This window comes from Trematomus bernacchii, unplaced genomic scaffold (genome assembly GCF_902827165.1).
Source record: "Trematomus bernacchii unplaced genomic scaffold, fTreBer1.1, whole genome shotgun sequence".
Taxonomy (NCBI): Eukaryota; Metazoa; Chordata; class Actinopteri; order Perciformes; family Nototheniidae; genus Trematomus; species Trematomus bernacchii.
The window spans coordinates 4575344-4598174 of record NW_022987778.1 but is presented as its reverse complement, the minus strand read 5'-3'; the positions used below and the strand labels follow the sequence as shown (position 1 = coordinate 4598174).

At 41.7% G+C, this 22831-nt stretch overlaps 1 protein-coding gene across 2 annotated transcripts in view; it reads right to left on the bottom strand.

Annotated features, from left to right (window-relative positions):
* The window catches only part of peak1 (pseudopodium-enriched atypical kinase 1), a 100740-nt gene that overhangs the window by 5519 nt on the left and 72390 nt on the right, over positions 1–22831 (bottom strand). For both annotated transcript variants that reach the window (XM_034149113.1, XM_034149114.1), the window contains 3 exons: positions 17317–20834; positions 8694–8923; positions 1885–2693 (listed from right to left, as the gene is read on the bottom strand). In XM_034149113.1, the coding sequence (XP_034005004.1) occupies positions 1885–2693; positions 8694–8923; positions 17317–20711 (4434 nt within the window). In that variant the 5' untranslated portion in view covers positions 20712–20834. The remainder of the gene's footprint in view (positions 1–1884; positions 2694–8693; positions 8924–17316; positions 20835–22831) is intronic.

Below are 22831 nucleotides of genomic sequence, written 5' to 3'. Positions count from 1 at the left end.
AAATATGTACATTTTTCGTCGATTATATATCAGATTTTCTAAGCAGTATTCCTGATTGTAACACCAAGGTTAACAGGTAATCCTTTTACTTTACTGATTCCTTAACGCTGACATTTCAGAGATACTTTCAGGTACACTGACTCACGTGCTGAATTCCACACAGACATGCTAAAAGTGGATTATGAATAATTAGCACAGCATGAAAAATCTAATTTGCAGAAGGATCAACTACACTTGGGGTGTGAAAGACGGCAGGAGGAAGAGCACATTCAAGTAGTGAGTTGGGGAAGGATTAATTGGGAGGCTAGGACCAGTATGCTGCTCCTGGTTGCCTCATTTTATGGATGAGCATCATAAAAAAAACAAGACTTTCTCTTGAAGGCCTGCTGATAATAGGAAGGCTTTGAAGTGCTGTGGGGCGCAGATCATTTGGTGTAAATTATGCAACCTTCATCCATATCTGCTTAGCTTTAGAGCTCCTGCAGCAAGCTCACACACACACACAATTATTCATTTGAAAAAAAATAAAAAGATCCACATGCACACACAGGTTTCATTGTACAAGGTTGTGCCCTGAAGGCTCGGAGATTAAGTGCCAATATTTCCGCACAAACATTTTCCTCCACCTTCGGTTAAGAGAGTGGGAGGAGATTCCTCAACACAAAAACAAAATACAAGGATTCATTGTGTCCAAGGCAACTGGAGAAACGACCAGACTCCCATTTCATCTTAGCCCATCTCAACGCAGGGAGAAAGCAAAAGCCAAATACCAAAAAACACACGCTAATGAATTCAAACTAATGAGGTCCTAAAAAAAAGCAGTTTCTTACATGATTTGATCAAAGCATGCAGTGTAAAACTCGCTTTAGTCTGGCCTAAAGCAAGAAGATGTATAGGTTTGCAAAATAAAACTGCTTTGATTGGAAAGTGGGACAAAGTATACGTTAGTTAAGTTGTGTTTTCAATAGTATGTGTAGTTCAAAGCTGTAGTAATACGTAGTAATGGTACTTTCGGGCATCTAGTAGTACCATAAACTGGACACAATCAACTCTATTATTCAAATCTAGTGGTTTGACATTGATTCCTTATTATAATTAGGTTTATTATTGATTCATCTGCAAATGATTTCCTTGATTAATGATTGGCTTATGAAATGTCAAAACATAGTACAATTACAATGTTATAAAACAGAAACAAGTCAATCCTTTCATTTGATTAGCTGGAGCAAGTCAATGATGAAACATACCTGAAATGATTAATGATCACCAACATAGTTCCGTCATCTTGTAAGTGATTTGATGTCACTAAAAGATGTGTTATTGTTGCAGTGATGCAGCATGTATCTGCTAAATAAACACATGATGTGGATTCTATTAGATTAAAGTTGGCAGGAGAAGTGAGCATGATTCTCTGTATAATGACATTGCAGTAAACACTGGACTTTAAGAAAATCTCTAAAGGCCTTGAGGCGAGAGGAAGCATGTTTGAAGATTCATATTATACCAGCATTATACTGTGAATTAAAACGGATGGAGTCGATCTCAATGTTGTTGTCGGGCAGAATTATAAAATGTATAATTGCATTGTGAAGCACCTTGTGATGACGTTGTTTTTAAAGTGTGCTTTCGTGTGTATGAGGCTCACTGGCAGTGAATGTAGGGGATTACTTTAGTCGTTGTTATTGTTTGTTTGTGTTTCTTGTTTCTCTTTGTACATACAATCAGTACAGAACACTGTCTCATTTGTATGCATATATGTTGCTTTCAAACTCTAAATGACAAACACTGTTTATGCATTGTCGAAACAGAAAGTGTGGTATATATATGAAATGTATTATTATTATTATTATTATTATTATATTATAAACAGGTCAGATATCTCACCTTGATGGCGTAGTTGACCAGTGGGTCCTTGGCGTAGGAGGCGGTGTAGTACACAGCGTCCCCCGCCTCGCAGCAGGGTCTCCCGGTGGTCAGCCTGAAGTGAGACCAGCTGTCAGTACCGAATCTCAAGTGGTCCTTCTGACCGGCCATGAAGCGGTCCTCGCACTTTGCTGAGAGCTTCCTCAGCGTGTCCGTGTGGAGCCCCCGGATCCTCCCCACCACCTCGTCCCAGCTGTCCAACCCCCGGTACAGAGCGGGTCTCTGGGCTTTGGAGCCTCCGGCAGCAGCAGCAGCAGCAGCGCCTCGACCCGCTGAACGACCCCTCCCGGCCAGAGACTCTGTGCTCAGATAGGCCCTCCTCTCTCTGCTCGTCGTGGCGCTGGGTGCAGCAGACGCAGGTTGAGGAACCAGAGAGGACACGCTGTTAGTGGGGCGGACTTTGTTAGTAGCAGCTGATCTCTCCAGAGAGTCCCCGCTCTCCTGGTCGTGGACGCGATGAGGCTCGGAGCTGAGGGAGGAGCTCTGGCTGGCCGTCTCCCACGTGGAGTCCAGGTCGTAGATGGGGTTGGCCACACTCAGGTTGGTGCCCCCAGGGCGAGCCTCAGCCCGCGCTCTCAGGACAGAGTCTTTGCCGGCGAGGTTGGGTTCGGTATTGGAGCGAGGAACGTTCTTCTTAGGTAGAGGGGGTGGTGTTGCCTTCAGGGCCGGCTGGTCAGCAAGGCTGTCCAGATCGATGGAGGCTAACGTATCGTTGGATGCTTTGATGTTTCGGGGTTGTTTCAGTGGGATCATGTTTGCTCTGGATTGACCTAGAGGAAAGAAAGATAACAAAATGTTTATTGGATGAACAAGAATCAGTCAGATTCAGAATGCTGAAACCAAAGTGCTACCCACATGGTAGTTTGAAAAGGAAATACAGCTTTAATACATCTGATTTATCGTTAATACATTTAGATAATGTAATGACCGCTTAGGCAGCTTGCGTTGGTGGAAAGTAACATACTGTGATTAGTGAACAGAAAAGTACATTTATTTCCACATTGGACATGGGTACAATTCACTTACTTGGACATATATACACTTATGTATTTCCAGTTTATGCTACTTTACATTATTGCTCCACACCATTACTCAGGGGAATATTGTGCACTTCACTGCATTTCTCTCAAATCAATATTTTTCACGGCAGATTCAGCAATTAAATCACCATTATTACCGTTATTAGTGGCATAAAAATATTCACTGAATAAATATTGGTCCAAAAAGGCAAACATTTCAGGATCTAAAGGGTCATTTTTAACATTTTTGCCGTCAAAACTGAATAAATTGGATATGTTAATACATTTCTTTGATCAAATGTGAATAACTGAATGCCACCTTCCAAAAGTCAGATCAGAAGTCTTAAAGCTGAAAGTATAAAAACGACACTGAATGTATCCTACTCTCTTTTGCCACCAGTATTCCCCTGTCTGCCACATGGAGGACGGAGCTGCCATCCATGGAGGACCTTTACTCCCAGCGGCTCAGGAAGAAATCACTACGGATTATCAAAGACCCCCATCACCCCAGCCACAAACTGTTCTTTCTGTTGCCGTCTGGCAGACGTTACCGCAGCATCCGGGCAAGGACAAGAAGATTCGGAGACAGTTTCTTCCCGCGGGCAGTGAGACTGTTAAAAAATTGAACTGTTGAAACAACTTCAAACATTCAACTGCTACTCAGTAGTATGTATCTAATACCTAATATATATATATCATTCCAATAACTTGTATATAGACTCATACTGCACTATTCCACATCATAACTTTATTTCATTTTTATAACTATTATTATTTTTGTATTGCTCTTGCTCTTATTGTTATTATGTTATGTTATTATGTTGCATTGTTGGAGAAGCCTGTGACATAAGATTTTCAACTGCATAATTACTCTGTAGCTATGTCAGATTGACAATAAAGAACCTTGAACCTTGAACCTTGATGGTGCTTCCAGCCGCCCGCTGGCTTGCTGCCTCTCTTACAGACGAGAGGCTGACACAAGGATTTATGCTGCGGCACGTGAGAGAACTAATGGCCCTGAGGAAAATCCAAGCCAGAGAGCAGGACAGCTGGGCTCAAGTCGCCCCTCCAACCGTCCAGCTGCTCAATCTGCAGTTGTGTTCAGCAGCGAGGCTTAAAGAGGCAGCGTAGAGCGCATCCATCAGTGACCTTATTTTTCTGGGCTGCTGGTGGTGGGAGGGAAGTGAAGGGTTGAGGGGTTGATTAGACTACCTCCATGTTCTCTTGAGTGAAGGACCACAGAGGCAGATGTGTCAGAGACAAGCTGCAATATGAAAAGATCCGAAGGAGCCGTGCCACTTGCATTGTGGGAATATAACAGCCTCATAGTTTTACAGTAATTGAGCGGGTGTACGAGGTCACAGACAACCCTAATGCACATCTTCAAACTCACCAGGGAGTACCCCAGTTTCTAGGAGGATCACGATGAGAGGCTGCTGAGTGTTTTAAGATGTCTGCCAAATGATCTTCCATCCCTACGATGAAGGCATTCCCTCGAACAAATGCCTTTCAGAGATTCTTGTTAAACGCTACGAGTGACTCATCACGTGTGCTTGACGCTGACATCATTTTTAAGAAAGCAGACGGAGCCTTAAGAAAGAGCAGTCAGGATGAAGTAAATGAGTCTTGGTAATCCTCCCTGGAACGGGTGTATTTAATGTGTTCCTCCACCAATCTGCAGTAATCCATCCAAGAAACAACCTCCCTCTTCAAGTCAGAGGCAACTTCTATGGCAGCAGTGTGGCTGTAACTAAATGACATCAGACTAACTCAGTTTGTGAATGTAAAAAAGTCATACTTTAATGTTCAGAAATAAAAAGTGATGGTTAAACAACCTGCTGGGGGGGGACAGAAAACCCCACATGGCTAAGTAATGTGCTAATTATTTTTTCAATTGCTCAATCAATATATAGTTTAGTCTGTTATTTTTCAATTTGATATACAACAAATGGGCATCAAAATGTTTTCAGAGCCTGAATTGGACGTCTGTAATTTATTTTCCTCTTATTTTGCTTTATACTGAATAAATAGTTGGGAAGTATTTTCCCATTACCAAACATTAACAAACTGTGTTCCATTATTTCTATTTTAATACACTTTTCATTGTAATCCCTAGGGGTTTAACAAAGGGCATTTAAAGGGGACCTATCATGCAAAATGCACTTTTGTACGTCTTTTATACATGAATATGTGTCCCCGGTGTTCCAGGGAACTCACCAAGTGTCAGAAAACACAACCCTCTCTATTTTCCTCCATACCCAAATCTCTAAAAAAAGGGGCTGCAACGGATCTGATAAAAACTGATCCAGATTTGAACACTGTCCCGACGTCAGGACGGTGGCGCTACGGCTATTGGGCCAACTCCACCAATCAGGAGGAGACAGCTACGGCCATTGCCGTTCGAAAGCGCTGGAGACGCTGTAGTACATATGCCAGGCCTGTAGGTGGTGCTGTTCTCACAGAATCAGCCCTTGCAAAAACAGAGCTAGAAATTGTCAAATTGAGCAAAATGAGGCATGGCTAAAATGCATGATCTGTTTGGTATTTTGAAGAAAAAAAAGTATAAATATGCCTTATATAGGTATGGTCCTACACTATATTATTCAAATATAGCATGATAGGTCCACTTTAAACATAATACAAAATGTTCTTAGCTTATTCTTAAGGAATACGAAATCTAACCTGGTATCCAATCTTTGATAAATTATTATATGATGCATCCTAAAAAGCAAAAACCTCAAAATATTGTGACTGAAAAGTTGTGCGCAGTAATTGAAACAGAAAACAACGTCATTATTTTCAATTTACAACACAGTGATGCTCAACTGAACTTCTGACCTGTGTCCTTCTCCATGGGGAAAAAGAGTGTCAAAACCTCTCCAGAATCTTATCCGGATTAAAAGGATGATTGTATTTTCTTCTCCTCGTGATCAAAAGCCTTAAGTGTCTGAAACAACTCCTTCGCTTTGGCTTTCTATTACCTTAATCCAAATCTGAAAAACACACTCAGACAAATTGCTATATATAGAAATTCCAGTTTTTAAGACAATCCCATTTGCAACTCTGGAGCACAATATATGATAAGCAGATGAAGGAACTTGTTGCCGTAGCCCAGTGATTACTGTTCAGTCCTCATGGTTCAAAAACACGATGCAGGCGGTGGGTAGAATAAAGAAGAAAAGAGAGGAGAAAGGAAGTGAGAGCAGAGGTGGGGGTGGCTCGAGATGGTAAAAGTGAGAGAAGTGACAGAGAAAGAGATATATAAATAGGCAAGGGGGTGAGCAGGAAGAAAACAGAGACACACAAAGGGGACAGCTGGTGAAAGAGATGATTACTGAAAGATAAGGAGGAAAAACGAGCCTACCTCAAGTCCACTAATGCCTCAAAGTTTTAAGGTAAATGGTGTGCAACGTGAAGCAGAGTGAAGCATCCCTCCCTGCTTCCATCTCTGAGAATCTGCTGGTGCCAACAGGCTCAGCGCTCCCACCAATACTGGAGATTTGTCTGTGAGCGAGGCAGCGAGCGCTCTGCCTCCTACTGCCTGATGCTCTGATTAAAACACCAGTGTGCCGTATACTGAGAGAGAGACTCTAAGAGGATGTGATTCTCTACTGAAATGTGCGAACTGAGAGTATTACTGGAGAAGCAAGTGTACAGCAGAGAGCGAAGGCAAATCACTAGTTTTAGTGCTCATCTGACAATAGACAAGACACAATTGGAAACTTCAATCCCACTCAGAGACAAGGTTGTCAATCGTAAAGGCCACACACACACTACGGTGAACATGTGTAGTGTTACTGAACAATGTTTGAAAGCCCTCCTGCCACGTTCCTTATTAGCAGCACGAAGACGAGTAAAATCAGGCGGCAGGCAGCTCATTATAACTCGTCCAGAGAGCTTTTAACATATTCAAAATATATCCACCAGAAGAGCCAGTGTGCAGTCAGATTCATAAAAAAACACAAACACAGTTTCTCCAGTCAATCCCTTCATAAAAGCCACATATATTTTTAAACCTCACAAACATGAAGGACCTTAGTACTGTATCTGCTCTACAAACCCACACTATCCACTTTCCATGTCCATTTTTTCTCACCACCACTTCATCTAAGCGAAGTTCTTTCACCAAAAAAAGCTAGGTTGATGTGCTAAGTGGCCAGCTATGTTTGACAGCTGTGTCAAACATAGCTGCTCCTTCTATCTTTGCTTCAAAAAGCCTGCACATCAGTCGGATATTCATAAAAAACTAGTGTAACATTGACATTTAAACACAAACACAGTTTCTCCAGTCAATTCCTTCACAAAAGCCACATATTAAAATATCACACATATGAAGGACCTTAGTACTGTATCTGCTCCACAAACCCAGACTATCCACGTCCATTTTTTCCCACCACCACTTCATCCAAGCGAAGTTCTTTCACCAACAGAGCTAGGTTGATGTGTTAAGTGGCCAGCCATGTTTGACAGCTGTGTCAAAAATAGCTGCTGCTTCTATCTTTGCTTCAAAAAGCCTGCACATCAAAAGCTGGTCCTCAGCTGCTGACAAAGTCTAATGACGAAATGTCACGTCTACTGTCAACTAGTCACAAACAGGCCCCCAAACAGAGAATATAATGGAGGAACTTTGTTGTCATGGTATTTCAGGAATGTGATGTTGCAGTCCACAATAGAAACAATCTGAAAATTGCTGTCTTGCTCGACATTTGGGGGTGGTGGACTTAAAGAAATGCCTTGTCAGACCAAGCAATTAGGAATGTCATGAACAAAGACAGGATAATAATTAGTCTCAGATTTCATTTGAGGCTAAAAGCTTTCATGACACTAATAGCAGCACCGTGGTCAGTCATGCAATACGTTCTGTTGTAATGTGGCTAATAGTGCAGCCCTAATTCCAAAGCTTCAATCATCCCATGGTTTCAGAAACCCAACAAGAGAACGACACAAATGGCATGAGACACAGAGGGAGCAACACATGTACATAAATGTTGATTTATGTGAGTGAGGGATCCACTTCTTTGAATAGCCAGAAACAAATGGTTCTGATCTTTAAAAAATAGGAACTAATCTCTGGACATGTTCACCCTTAATAAACATACAATATTTTGAAGTATTCTAGATCCCAAGTTACAGGATGGATGTGTTGAGATCTAGAGCTCAACAGGGAATAAATTACGACTTGTCACTTGTGGAGGTGCAGGTGCTGAAGAAAAGTATAATTAGCCCTTTAGCAGTGAAGTGAACTGCCAATTGTGTGGAGAGACATATTCTTACAAAATTCACCCGCTGACTAAAGTAAGTCTTACAGAAATGGCAAACAGAGCATCTGTAAGGAGAAATGTGGTGCTTTTAAAAATAATCTGTGCTCAGTTTCAAATTATACAAATCAATACAACAATCTAACGCGAATTAGACTATGGGGTCTAACTACATAACTTTGTTTCAATGCTTTGAAGAGTATAGTGAAGATGCTTGCTGTAAATAACAAATAAATAAACGCTATGTGGAAGCATTATGACTTTAATTTTGTTTAAAATCAGTAAACTTGTAAAGTAGTGGCTGTTATGTCATTTTTGTGAGAGGGTAGTCCTAAGCAAAAAAATACATGCTTTTTTGAACAATAAGAGCTTGGAGACTTTGGGGTTCCCCTACCTACACAGCCCTGTACAAGTGCTATTTTAAAACCATGCTTTCATTTGTATGATACACCAGTTAAAACCCAACAATGCATATGTGCTGTGTTCTTCTTACCCAGGTTGCTGTATGTGGCGCTGCATTGGCTGGAGGCGGGGGAGTGATTCCCGTCGTCCTCGGGCTCTCCGAGGCTGGCACTGCCCTCGCTGGCTGAGGCTGCCGTGGAGACCTGGTTGGCCGGACCCTCCTCTCCCTCCCCGAGCAGCAGCCCCAGATTCACTTTGGCAGGCAGGGAGGCGCCTGGCCCCCCCCCATCCCTGGCAGCGCTGCCACTGACTGGTACCTGGCTGCAGATGAGAGAGACAGGAATTTAGTTATAAAGAACAGCTGGATTAAACTAGTATTGCTTTCCTTCTTACCATGTTCGTGATCTATGATATTTTCCTGGGCTGCACAATTATTTGAAATGTTATTGAATAAGCAATATTGACTTAAAGGTCCCCTATTATACTGTTTTTCATCAATATATTATAGGTCTCAGATATATACAAAACATGTCTCTGAAGTGTTTGGCTCCAAATACCAAACAGATCATTGCAGCATCCCATAATCCCCTCTGTTTCAGCCCTGTTTCAAAAGTGCTGATTCTCTGTCTGTTACTTTAGATGAAAATAAGGAGCCCCTCCCCACGCCCCTCTGAGAGATATTTGGTTAAAAAGAACACAATGGTGCTCTAGGAGGAGATTCAGGTGATAAGGTGGGGGGGGGGGGTTACCTTGGTTGGTGATTGGCTAATGGTTACACAAGCCAAGAAAATAGTTATGACATCATAAAGTGGCCAAAATCTGATCAGCTCATTTTCAGACAGGTTTTTATATAAATGGATCAGGACAAAAAGAGAGAGAATCTTTTTTCCTGAAACTTTCAGAATCTCTTTACACAGAGGGGACACATGTTTATGTATAAGAGACATGAAAAAGTGGATTTTGCATAATAGGTGACCTTTAATAGTGCAATATTAAAATATAAGGAGGCTAGAGATTTATCAAAGACCTTTTGGAATGAAGGATTTTGGAGCTGTAGGGATTTCTAGGCCTATAAATCGCATTCTACAGACTTCACAAAATATAATTTCTCCTTGTATTTCCTATGATAAAAAGAGCAATGCATTAATGATCAATCCCTCTGTAATCGCAATGACAGTTCCGATCAATCGGAATTTGTTATTTTTTAAAACCGATTGAGTTTGTTCATCTTTCTGTTGGTGATAGGGTTCAATTTGACATTAAATATCTGCCAAAACAAATAAAAACAGAACAAAGTGATAACACTAAGCTCTTATGCCGAGACAGTAATGTTGATCGATGAAAAACGAGATGCTATTGAAGACAGCTTTGGTTAGCGTTCATTTTGTCTTACAGATCACTATCAAACATCAAAGGATATGAAAAGACTTCACTTCATCAACTCAAGTCTTTCTTCTCAAAAAGTGATGAATTAGATCAGTCACGGCTCTAAATGGGGGGTTTCTGAAGCACGGTGTGTTTTATAGGTAACACAACACTATGTTTTGAAAACCAATCTGCGACAATGGGTGTCTTTGATTTGTGTTTAAAGAGGTGGGAAACGTTTAATCTGTCACAGTAGATTGTTTAAAGAATAGGATAGTTAACACAGATTTAGAAGTGTATTGAGGCATTCTGAAACTTAGCAAGATTAGACAAAAGAATATATCCTTGTCAGCTGACAGACATATTTAAAGTGCATTGAAATTAATGCAAACTGTCTCCTCTAAAAAAATTGTAGCATTATGAAACACGACGACTGTCCTCTTTATGATTTGTTGTGTTTTATGTCTCAGAGTAATGCTGTTCTTCACGATGACTTACGTCAGATGAATATATAATAGATGCAGTAGATGAACATTATGATGAATATGTATATGTTGCCTTACACTTCATTATGTGCTGACAGTGGCTCAGTTGTAGACTCTATGATGTGGGTCATATCTCACAGTATCTCAGGCTGTGGTATCACAGAGTGTTGGGATTGCACAGTGTGAAAGCCCTGGGGGAGCTATGATAAGACTTGTCGTATACTGAAGCTCATTGCTACATGTGATGCAAGTTATACAGCAGATAGGCCCCACAGTATGTGTCTCTGTAAGGTAATGACAGGAACATAATTGCCCACGGGGCGCTGTATGTCATGTCATAAAGGTACTATGTGAAGTTATTGACCATTTGCAATGCCACATAGCATTTTTTATGAGACAAACAAAACTGACAAGCAAGCAAATGTGATGCCGTTCAAATACAATGGTTTCCCACTATTTCCAAATGTCCAGAAGTAAACATGGATGTCTTAAATGTAACTCTGAAAAATACTTTAAAAAAGATATCAGGAAGGAAACGCATTCAACATGTTTGTTTGAATGTAACAGACTATTTGTTTTGGTGAGTAAAATTGAATTGAAATCTGCAGGTCTCCCCTGAAAAAGAGATCATTGATCTCAATGGGATTTCACCTGGATAAATAAAGGTTTTGAATTTAATTGAATTGAATGTACATACAGTACAATATGTTTGCAAAAAACTGAAAATGTATCAATGAAGACAAAATATATTTTTATAAACTTTTGGTAAAAGCGCGGTAGAGTCTTTATTGTCAAATATTGACCAAGGTGTCTTCCGATTGTTGTATAGTTATTATGAAAGTTGCTCATCTGCTGTTTTTTTTACAATTTCTAATATTTCGCAAGCTAACCGGCTAACTGTTATCCCCTAAATGACAATGCAAATACAAATGTAGATACAATCATTGGTTCCTCAAGAGCTGATAAACGCATTGAGTTCATTCTTGATATAGCCCTCCATCACAAAAGAATAATCAGCAGAGCACATCTAGGAACGTTTTGCAATATAGCAAACATATGAAATGCAAAAACAATAACAATTTGCTTTACAGAATACAAATTATAAAAGACAACTGGCTAAAGTATAGAGCTAAAAGCCATGTTGCTTAACAAAGCCTAACTTTTAATTAAAGTTTACAATACGACATCAAGTCAAAAGCAATGTTTTGTTTCGCAGTCACCTGGGTATCCGTGTCTCGCTGCTCTTCGCTGAATGAACCTCGGCAGCTGGTGCTTCATGGAGAGCCATCTGTGATCAGTCTGCATGTCTGATCACAGTTAATAAGATACTCAAAGCAACCTGGGTAGTGCCCCCTGATGTTATAACAGTTCACAAGACGCGGCTTTTCAATGTGACCTGAGTAAAGCATTACAGCCTCGGGCTACCTGCTGTCCCCCCCAGGTCGGGTGACATTCTAAACTTACAGTAGATTTGAACTCCTATTGTAATGCAGAAAGTACGTAGCTTTTGATCAAGTGGCTGGCCCTGCAGTGAGTTTCAGATTGCTGTGGCGGCGTATTGTTCCCTGTTCTGTCGCTGCGGTTTTGAGTTTTGATCAACAGCCAAAAAAAAAGGTCACAAAAAGTTCAAAGAGCTGCTTTCATAGCCTCAGGTGTCGTCATGGGTGGGGCAGGTTGACAGTAATGTTTGTCGAGTCTGAATCAGATGTATCATTTCCTATGACTGGAAGTGTGAACAAACATGTTGCCCATATGACTAATGAATGATGTGAACAAAGGCAATGTCCCTGTTGATAAACAGCAGAGGTCATGAGACAGCAGAGCTCAAAGAGGGCTTTGTCAAAGTGAATGTTTGTGGCCATTAGCACATTTGTTTACAGTGTCCAGCACTAGGAAACACAAGAGTTAGATTTTACACCAAAAAGCTGGGCAGTGACTGTATTTGCACTTATTTGTTGAAAGGCTCAAATCAAGTGCTAAAGCCTTCATGTGGGCCTTGACTCAGATATTAAAAGAGATATTTGTTGATTTCCTGAAATTGAAGTTTAGGTCATTTGATATCTCAAAGAACACTAAATGGTCAACTGAACCCATTTTTGTGCCTAGAAAAAAAGAGCAATATATCATGAAGAGAACCAAACTGTTAATGGCTACATGTACATTTGGGCCAAATAATACTTTTTTCTAAGAAAACATTTTTGTGTTGAGTTGTAAACAATTTTTTATAAAATCTAATAAAATGATCTTGTGGCAATTCAAATGCAATGTTAATCTGTCCATTGGTTCTTTTGTAATAACACAAATGTTGGTAGTGTTATTGCAATAGTTTCATTATGAAGTGATAGCAAAGTGGGCACTCGAAGTAAACCCCCAGCTGTCCATTAGTCTGTCGCGGCCCTCGGGCTGTGTCTGAGGAAAACTGCTGATCTGACAAGTTTATGATCTGTCTTTGTAGACCACAAGGCCTCTGTGTCTCTGTTAAAAAGAGGCGATCAATAGCCTCTGAGTTACTTTAGCACTTGGCAGCGGCGGACAGCTGATATAAAAGGCCCTTCAAATTGTTGTGAGCATTTCAGAAGGAAGAGTAAGTAAAGTGTGAAAAGATGGAGGCGTAAAGTACGAGTTAAATATACAAAATAGCATGTCCTGAAGTGCAGTGTGTTAAAATAGAATGCAGAAAGTTTGCCATGAAAGAAATCTGCTGTTTCCCGTTCTTGTATAAGTTTCCTCTTTTATTCCTCCATGTGCGGTGAACATAAATCATTTAATGGTTCTGGTTTTAACTAACTGAACAAAACTGCACTGTGTTATACACAAGGGTAAAACAATTAACAATCCTTTACTGCAAACTAGACTATTAATGGGTTAGAGTCAGCTACAAAACGAATCAAAAGAATATAGATCACAAAGAAGTCTATCTCTAGCACAACATCCAGCGTGGCTAGTACACACTTTGAGAGGCCCTTGACACAATAAATACCTTTATGGCTGCTACACGTTTCAATGTCAGGACCTGACTTGTTCAGACGGCACAAAGCTGTTGCAATGCATTTCACGGTTTTACAGACTTCTGTCTGAGAAATGAACAATCTCTGATCCTTAAAAACAAATATAACATATACTGAAGAAACCTCTCCTCCCTGCTAAGTCAATATGGCCTGCATAGTCACAGGTATTTACAGAAGTGCATGAAAGAAAAGGGCTGTAGTTCTTACCCACTGTACTGGCTCACACAGCTTCCCATCTGGAAACCTTGAATGCAAGGTTAAGTTGAATTCACATCCTAGGCAGAGCAGTGGTTGCAGGCTGTTCGGTTGCAAAGAATCCAGAAAGTGTTTCCCTGCATATGTCCCTTCCTTGTCTGCCTCTGTTTTCCCTCTCTGAATGCTCTCACCTGCCTAAGGTAATGAGTGTTTGCTAGCATTGAAGAGCACGCCCATGGTTAGCCAATAAAAGTGCTCTCAGAAAAAGAAAAAACAGCAAGGATTAACCCTTCACCTGCCAACCAAAACAAAAGGTCTGCAGAATGACCTGTAAGGCATGACATCACTGACCTGCTGGTCTGTTTACCCACAGACAGCTCAGGTTGGTAAGTAACTGAAAATTATTATTTTTTTACTACAAAATACATTTGAAAAAAAGTAATTTTGTGTCCAGACGAACAGCTTGACTGCTTAATTTAGAAACAATTTTGGTTGGACAAAATCCAAATTTTAGAAAGGCTGTTGAGTTGCAGTAGTAGGCAGAATCATTGCTTTTAACAAACAACACATCTATAAAACCTTTTAACTGCAGAGACCTAGTTAATAACAATCACACTATCTATTAAAGACAACGTCCTATTCCTTAAATGTCTGCGTGTAAACCACATTTCACCAACTCAGGAGTGGTTTAGTTATTCTCTGTTTATGGGTCAACTCAAATCCATGTGCCAATACCTGAGATAAACATCAAATACACAGGGGAGTAACACTGTAAGCTACTACCAACACACTATGTGAATAACTTAGTTACTCATTGACACGTTCACAGTTAGGGCTGTAAACAACAAGGTCACTAGAAAAGTGGCAGGTGTAAAGAAAATAGGAAACGCTAGACCAAAGGTCAGATACTTCAAAGTGTTATGTGTTGAATCTGAAACCACAGTGAAGTAAGTTTGTGGCTAGATAGAATATATGTATCTTCTAACCTATTTAAAAAAAGAAAATTGTAATAAGCGTTTTTTCAACTATTAAATCAAAAATGTCAAAAAGCAGTTTTTGTGAAGAGACCGATGTTCCCTAGTGTGCATTAATCAATATAAAAAAAAAGCAATATTAAGAATGTGTAATACTGCATCGGTTTGTCTTTATTGCCAACATCAGCTAGGAAAACAAAACTCTGTATTGATGTTAAAAAACTCCTTTGAGGTCGCAGACTAACAAACGTAATTTTAGTCATTTTTATCCTCGGTAGGAAGTGGTTGAAAACATTTTTTTTTCTTTGAATCAAGGCATAAAACTTTTGGGTAATGCACTTTAAAATAGTTATAGTACACCGTCATATACCCCATTTGAGCATAACATTACCTAAATAACTCACATTAATAGCAAAACTAGGAAATACTTTATTCTTGTACTACTTGTAAGTGATGGAAGAGAAAGAAACTTCTGGAAGTAAAAGATGGTGCCTAGAGCTGAAACTTTGTGAGGGGAGAAAAAGCAAGGTAGCTAGAAATGAGACAGAATGGGGACGAGCTCTTGACAGAATAAAGGACAGAAATATTCCAGAGTTCACAGTGCTATGGGCTCAAAGTAGAAATATGCGATATGGAAGGCATGGAAAAGGGTAAAAAATGACTTGTAATAGAGACGGTGATGGTGGAAATCCATGCTAGATACAGGCAGCATGAGTTGGAAGTCAACATTTGAAGGTGAGAAGATGAAGAAGAACTGAACAAAGCTATGCTGTATGGCATCTATTTAATATTTCTAATTCCTAATCATTTGCTCTGGGATGCTTTTTGACACTTAGATTTAAATTACATTTGAAAAATACAAGTCTGAAAAAGTCCGGAGGCGGCACACTGTCTCGTTTCAGTGACTTTTCTTTGCCTGATTACAAGGTTTATTTCACTCTGGATCCAATCATGTACATGGCGTATCTGAAGGCCAAATGTATTTTTTCTGCTATCAACAAACAGTAAGCTTGTAAATTGTTTGCTAAAACATTGATTAACACAAAATGAATGAGTGCATTCTCCATCACAGTGTTTTAAGTGATTAGTACTTTCACATTATTAGTGCTTTCACTATTCAGCTTTCCTGATAAATGATGTTGTTTTTTCTTGCCCACATCAGCATCCATTTGACTGATTGCAATCTAGGAGCATTTCTAAGCACTTAGCTTAATTTAAGGCACAACAAGTCATGTTCAGCAGAAACCAGCTTTTAATTTAGAACAGGAAATACAGTGTATCCGACACATCTGGGTTATTTGTATCTGGCACCATTAGTCACACTGCAGGAAGCTTACCCCCAGAAGTTAAACACAAAGGGCAACAGCAGGTCACAAACCGATAATGAACTCATCATGAATAATACTGTGACTATTCGACCAAGTACAACGATCACTGTGAGTGAGTGTGGTTGTATGTGAGGGCGTCTGCATATTTTAAAGGTAATATGCCATCTAAAAGTAGTGATTAATAGAGCAAAGGTTGATCCCAGTGATGTTGGATGACTTGTAACACACTGAGGATCCCGCCTGATGGGAGGACCGCTGAGCACAGAGGCCTGCTGCTCAGGTAATACATGGCATTAAGGAAGAGACCTGTACAGTCCATGCAGTCGCTCGGGCAAGTGGTTGAGCAGACATGCCACATTAAGATCAAACACCTCTAGAATCTGTAATAAGGGATCTGTATGAAGGGGGAGAAACATCCCTGCTCTTTGGAGGAAGCAGCTGGCAAAGTTGGAGCATGCTAATTTCAAGCTGGGTGCCATGAATGCTCTGTGGGAATCCATGTGGGTGATAGTAATAAGAGCAGTGATGTGAAATCATTAATTAGATAAGCAAGAGGTTATATAGGAACATATGAGTGGTTAGATAGATACAAATCATTAAACTACAGGTCCTAATGAAAATATGTGTTGAAGCGATTTATGTTTAAAGGTGGGGTAGGTAATTCACTTCAGAAACACCTTTTGTTATATTCCATGGAATGCTCTTAACATCCCGATAGCAATAAATACATGAAATGCTTTGACAATAAATACATAAAAACATTTCATCTGTGGAAGCCGTGGCGCTGTAAAAAGCACGACCAATCATCTGAGCCGGCCCGGCTGAAATAACTGGATGGCCTACCTGCCTGTCAGCATTCCATCTCGTGCACAAACTTATCTCGTGCCCTCATTGGTCATGTGCGCGTTCGTGTGTGTTGGAGGAGGGGCTCTGTAAGGAAGTCTGAAGGAAGGGGCAGATTTTTTTCGGCTGCGTACTTTCAAATTCTAGCGCACTCGAGCTGGTTTCTCCATTCTTACCTACCCTACCTTTAAGCAATATGTTTCTGACAGCAGCTCAAAGTATCATTCACCCTTTAAATCCCTGTTAGCTTATTTTCTGTTGAAATCACTTCAGGTTAATCTTTCTACAGAGCATCATAACTTCATTCTGTTCTGGGGCCACAATCCTACAGGTTTTGATCTACAAGTGTGTACTTGACCCTAATTAATCCTTAAATATTACAAAGAGACAAGTTTCCCATGACTACGTCTATTTTGTTGGAGATTAATTGGGAGTCTTCTGCAGTCTTTGGTCATTGGGAATCTCTTAAATAAAACAGTGGTGTCAGGAGTATTTGAACAAATCTTAGACAAATACCTGAGATCCTTGCTGATGACATCACTTCCAGTGTTGTGAGAGGGTGTTGTTCGCCCGGGGCTCAGAGCTCTGCATTCCTTACTCTCATCAGATGTCAGCAGTGCATTTTCTCTACACTCCTCCACTCGTAGTTCTCCCTCCTCTTCATCTGGGGCGCTGCCATTTTCTGGTTTGTAGGTGAAGATGATTGTCGGCTTCTGGGTGGGATCCTCTGGCTTGGCCTCGGTGAACCAGTGGTGCTGTTGGATTGGTGGTGGTGGAAGCATGTGAATGACTGTTCCATCAAGCCCAACTATCTTCCCTTTCTCCTTCTCTTTCTCCGCCCTTTCTCTCTGCTCATCCTCGTCTTTCCGCCGACGGAAAAAGCTCTTAAAGGAGATCCAGCGCTTGGGTTTGGCGCTTTCATTTGAAATACGTCTCCCCTCTGCACCTGGACTCGCTTCAACTTCACTTGGTCGTACAGGAGAACTGGACGCAGAGCTCTTGGTCCAGTTGCCAAAATGTCTTTGCAGGATGTTAGATGCGTGGTAAGGGGAAGACGTAGATCTAGGAGGAGGGAAGGGGGCATTGGGCTCTGACCGGGGGCTGGAGAGTGGGACAGCAGCAGAGGCACTCTGGGATTTAGATAACACTTTTGTGGGCGTTTCCTTCTTGGGTTTGGAAAGACAGCCATCGGTTGTTGAAAAGAGAGACTTGGGTCGGGTGAGGGTCTCCTTCATGGCATCAGGTGGGAGGGCATACAGCTCCTCAGAACCGTCGGTATAGGCTTGTGCAGAGGGCGACTCTGGAGGAGACAAGGGAGGATGAATGGAAGCCACAATCTGTAAAAGCACAGCACTGGCCTCCTCCCTTTGGCTTACCACTACCACAGAAGACACAGCTAAGTCTGTATGATCATCTTTATTGTCTCCACTTGTCTTGCAAGCATGTGTAACAGCATTGGCAGTTGGGCTGGCTTTAGGTAGGTTTGCAGTATTGGAAAGAAATGCAGGGGAATTTGTTTGTGTAGTGGGCGAGAGGGCGCCAACGGTGTAGCTCACCACAGTGCTTGTCACAGTGCTAGAGTCTGTAGTGGTTCTAGGTTGGACATTTGGGGCTTTTGACGCTGCCTCAGGTGGACATTTTGTCTCTTCAGAAGACGCTCGCTCTGATGTGCCTCGACCAGAGATAGTTTTCTCTGTGGAGGAGGACTGGACGCTCTCAGAGGATCCAATCTCTTCATAGGTATGGCTGGCCACTCTACTGCCCACCGCTTTTGGCTGTGGGATTTCCCCACTGAGTCCCAAGAAGCTCTTGTACACAGCTAGGTTGTCATATGCACTTGGATTGATAACAATAGGTACCTTAACGGCATTCTTGGAGCTGCGGGCATAAGCTGGTTCATCTCGAATAATAATAGGAAAAGGAGGCATGCCGGCATTATTGAAACTGTTAAACTTAATCTCTGAGAAGTTGGAGGGTTTCACAGGGACAGTTCGTGAAGAAGGTAGCCCAGCGATGGGAGAAGTGGGAGCTGACTTGTGGCTGCAGTGTTGAGTAGTGATGGAGGGGCCAGCATTATTCCTAACCCCGAGATCCACTTTAGGTATTTTTTGGCGAGGACTTGTGCTTGATGTCCACACTTCTTGGTAGCGTATGTTCCCTGATTTCTTCCGGGAGTTACCTGGCAGACCTACAGATGTGGGGGATGTTGGCATCGCAGGCGAAGAAGGAGAAAGTGGGGAGGTTGGAGAGAGGGGATGACCTTTAGGAGCGTTACAGAATGATGTGGGGCTGGTAGGCATTGACAGTTTTTTGAGTTTTGGAGTAGAGTCTGAAGTCTTCTCTTCTTTGTTGGCCATGGATGCTGACACGTCCACTACAGTGTAAGGCTTACAGATTAGGGATTTTTCCAAATTCACTATACGGTACGGTTTAGCCTGCTCCTCTGTGGGACTAAAGCTGATGGTGACTGGTTGACCTGGAAGGGCCTGGGGCATAGGCAAGCCTTCTCTTCCTTCCTGGTCTTCTAACCTAATGGCCAGGACAGCCTTGTGTGTTTCAGTCACCTTGAGGGGACTCAGTGCTTTCTGGACGGGCTCCTTTTTTAGAGGCGAAGTGCAGGGGACAGGTGCCTTAGGAGATATGGGAGAATGCAAGCCATTTCGAAGAGCACAAGGAGCACTGCTCCCACTGCTGGAAGTTGTTCGAGAATCTTCTGGTAGCGATGAGGATGATTCCGGAGAGGTGGTAGACTCTGAGTTTGATAGGAACCCACTGCCTTGCATGTCATGGGTCAGATAGGGAAGAAGCGCCCCATTGGAGTCCAGGGATGGGTATCCATTCAAGATCTCATCATAGCTATCATCATAGTCCACTGCACAAATCCGCTGTAGTGAGCGGTTGCGAAGTGGCACAGTATTCCACTTCTTACCTGCAGCAAAGGGCACCGGAGACAATGTAGCGGCACGGAAAATAGAAAAACGTGGTTGGCCTCGCATACGGATCTCCATGGCTAGTAACTCTTCATCACTTTCATCCCAGCTCTCATGTTCATCATCCCTTTCAGTCTCTTCATCATAATCATCCTCTTCGTCATCATCGTCACTGGAAAACTCGGGGTAGCAATAGCGACCACCCTCTGTGCTGATGACCTTAGAGCCATCGCTAAGGGATACCCGTTTGTGAGGAGTGCCACCACCACCACCACAGCCGCTGCTTCCCATGGCACGACAGCTTGAGGCTGGAAGGCCTCTTTCCAAGGAGCGTCTGTATGAACTACTAATACGTCCCCAAAACAAGTCCTTGGAACCAGAAGGGTTTGTGGGGCTAAAGCCAGGGCTAAAGCCAGGGCTAAAGCCAGGGCCTAACCCAGCGATTTCCTTTAGGACATCTGTAAGTCCACTGTTGTTATTTCCACTGGGGGTCCTTGGGCTAAATTGTCCATAACCTTCAATCTCCTCACTGCCATCCTCTCCTTCGTTGTTGTTGCTGGGCCCACCAGGCCTCTTACGGTTCATTCCATTGCGATTCCAAACTGTGAAGGCTGAAATGTTGCCTTGTTCCATCACATGTGGTGGTCTTTGTAAATTGCCATCTGAATCCAATCCTGCAGAGGAGCAGGGCAGCATCATGGTGGGCTTAACCGCAATCGTTGGCTTCTTAGCCACCGGGGGACGTACGTGTCCTGTGCGCGCAGAACCACTGCCAGCTCTCTGGGAGTTGATGGTTAAGTTAGGGTTGGCTCTGGCCCCAGCAGGGGGTGGATTCTGTTGCTGAACTGTAGTAGGCCTCTGCTCAGAGGGAGGCTTCCTCCCACCACTCTGAGACAGAGAGTGCAGACTCTTCGGTTTAAAGCAGTTCTTGCACTCGCCTGGTTTCCACACGTGCTCTGTGAAGGTGCTGCAAGCGGACATGGCTGCTGGTCCCGTGAGGTCAGTGGACAGGAAACCCCTCCATGAAGCTACAGGCTGCAGGAACTGACTGTAGTTCAACACGGATGAACACTATCCAAGCCTCAAACGTGTGGGATACTGGACCTGAGAAAGAGGACAAGAAAAAAGGTATTAATAAAAGGTTACTTAATTTGAATTACTTGTTAACTGAATTTTAAACATGTATTTTTGCCACAAATCCATGATGCAAAAAAACTGAATGGAGGAATTGGATCAAGTTATTTGCATATATCTCAATACAGGACCAACATACTGATATTATATATAGTATAATATAGTATACTTATCACACAAAGCTGCACTAAAGTAAAGAGGATACATTTGGGAACAGAGAGAGAAACAAAAACAAACTGTGTGAGGGAGAGACTGAATGAGGAAGGCAGTGCTACATTATCTCCATTAGGTGGCACACTTTCTCTACTTAGCAGCCTATCTATCCTGTGGGGCAGTGTGCTTCCTCCTCCTTAACCTTAACTGGATCGGAAAGACTTGAAAAGCAGAGGTGCAGAAGTGAAGAGGATTAAGAGAGCTTATTTCTGTATGGCTGTCCTGACTTGTTGTTGGCTGTCTCAGCCAGGCTTACATGATATAAAGGTACTGATACTACTGAGTCAAAAACCTCATTTTCCTAAATCCTACAAACTAGAAAATGGAACCTTTCCCATTTCAGCTGAGTTCACATGCACTGAAGTTTTACAAATGGCATGGTTTTTCAGAGATTTCCACCATAGTGGGCAACAGTTTGTGAGGGCTTCCATTCGGATTGGATAAACAATGAACGACAAGTAGCGCTTCATTCCTATCACCACAATTGAAGTACAATTCAGCCAGAAATTATTTCCCAAACACACACGTAACACAATGTGTTTTTAGGCCAGACAGTGGACCGTCCTAAACTGTCAATCACCTGACTTTTCATTTGTTGAAGACCAGATTAAAGTACGAAAAGAGCTTAAAGTAATGAAATCATTTGCAACCAAACCAGAGTTTAGTTGTATTCAATATGTGGATACCATTTCTACACTATTGGATAAGAATGTACAAAAAACATTGAATCTAAAAGCTGGGAAATATGCATGTGCATTGCAGAGCAACAAAGAAAAAACACTTGGGCGCATGCACGGCCACAGGTTATCGGCAACAGCACATTCATATCAAACACATCCTGTTTTCTTGGCCCACTACGTCATACTTTGTGACATCAGGAAACCACAAAATAACCCAGTTTAAGTTAGACCAGACACTCATTTAATTTGTATGTGGAACAGTTATTAGCCGTTCAATCAACGTTGCTCTCAAACCACATTAACATCAACTGGAGAATAAGTGGCACGATGCTCAAACTTTTACAGTTAAAGTGAGTTTCGTGAATAACGCTATGTTCTATAAATTGGCTGGGTTAGATACAGTACCGTATTCAGCTCTGTTTGACATGTAAAGGCTTCCAGTCAATACACACAATGTAGTGTGTGACGTCACAGAAAAGGGACGTTTAGATATTGTATGACTTTGAAAAATGATAATTTAACAAATAAACATATAGTTGTCACAGACATTGCACTCCACCATACAGTCATTTAAAGATGGTATTCAGATGCTTATAGACACTGACCTCCATCTCTTCTGCTATATACTAATCAACACTGTGCCTGATGATTATATCCTTTTATGCCCAAAACTTAATTTCACCACATAAAGCTGGAACCAGAATACCTTTATTAGTCCCACAGAGGGGAAATGTACATTGTTACCTAAGTAGCATGCATACATATTAAAGATAACAAAAGACTATAATAAAAAAAGTTGCACAATTTACAAAAAAAACACATCCTGTAACAGTTCTGAGGATTTAGCAGCAGCCAGGTATATATTGCACAGTTATTAAGGGCATATATATATTGCACATGTTGCACATAGTTGGAGCTAAGGCTCTGATTTACTTCAGGGCTGCTCTGGTCTTCTCACTTATCTAACAAGGTCATAGGTGTGGGATCCTGTACGGAAGGATGTTACCATGACAACACCCTGGATCTGCCCAGGGCGAGACACAATAAACGCCTGAATCAAACTTTGCTGACCGA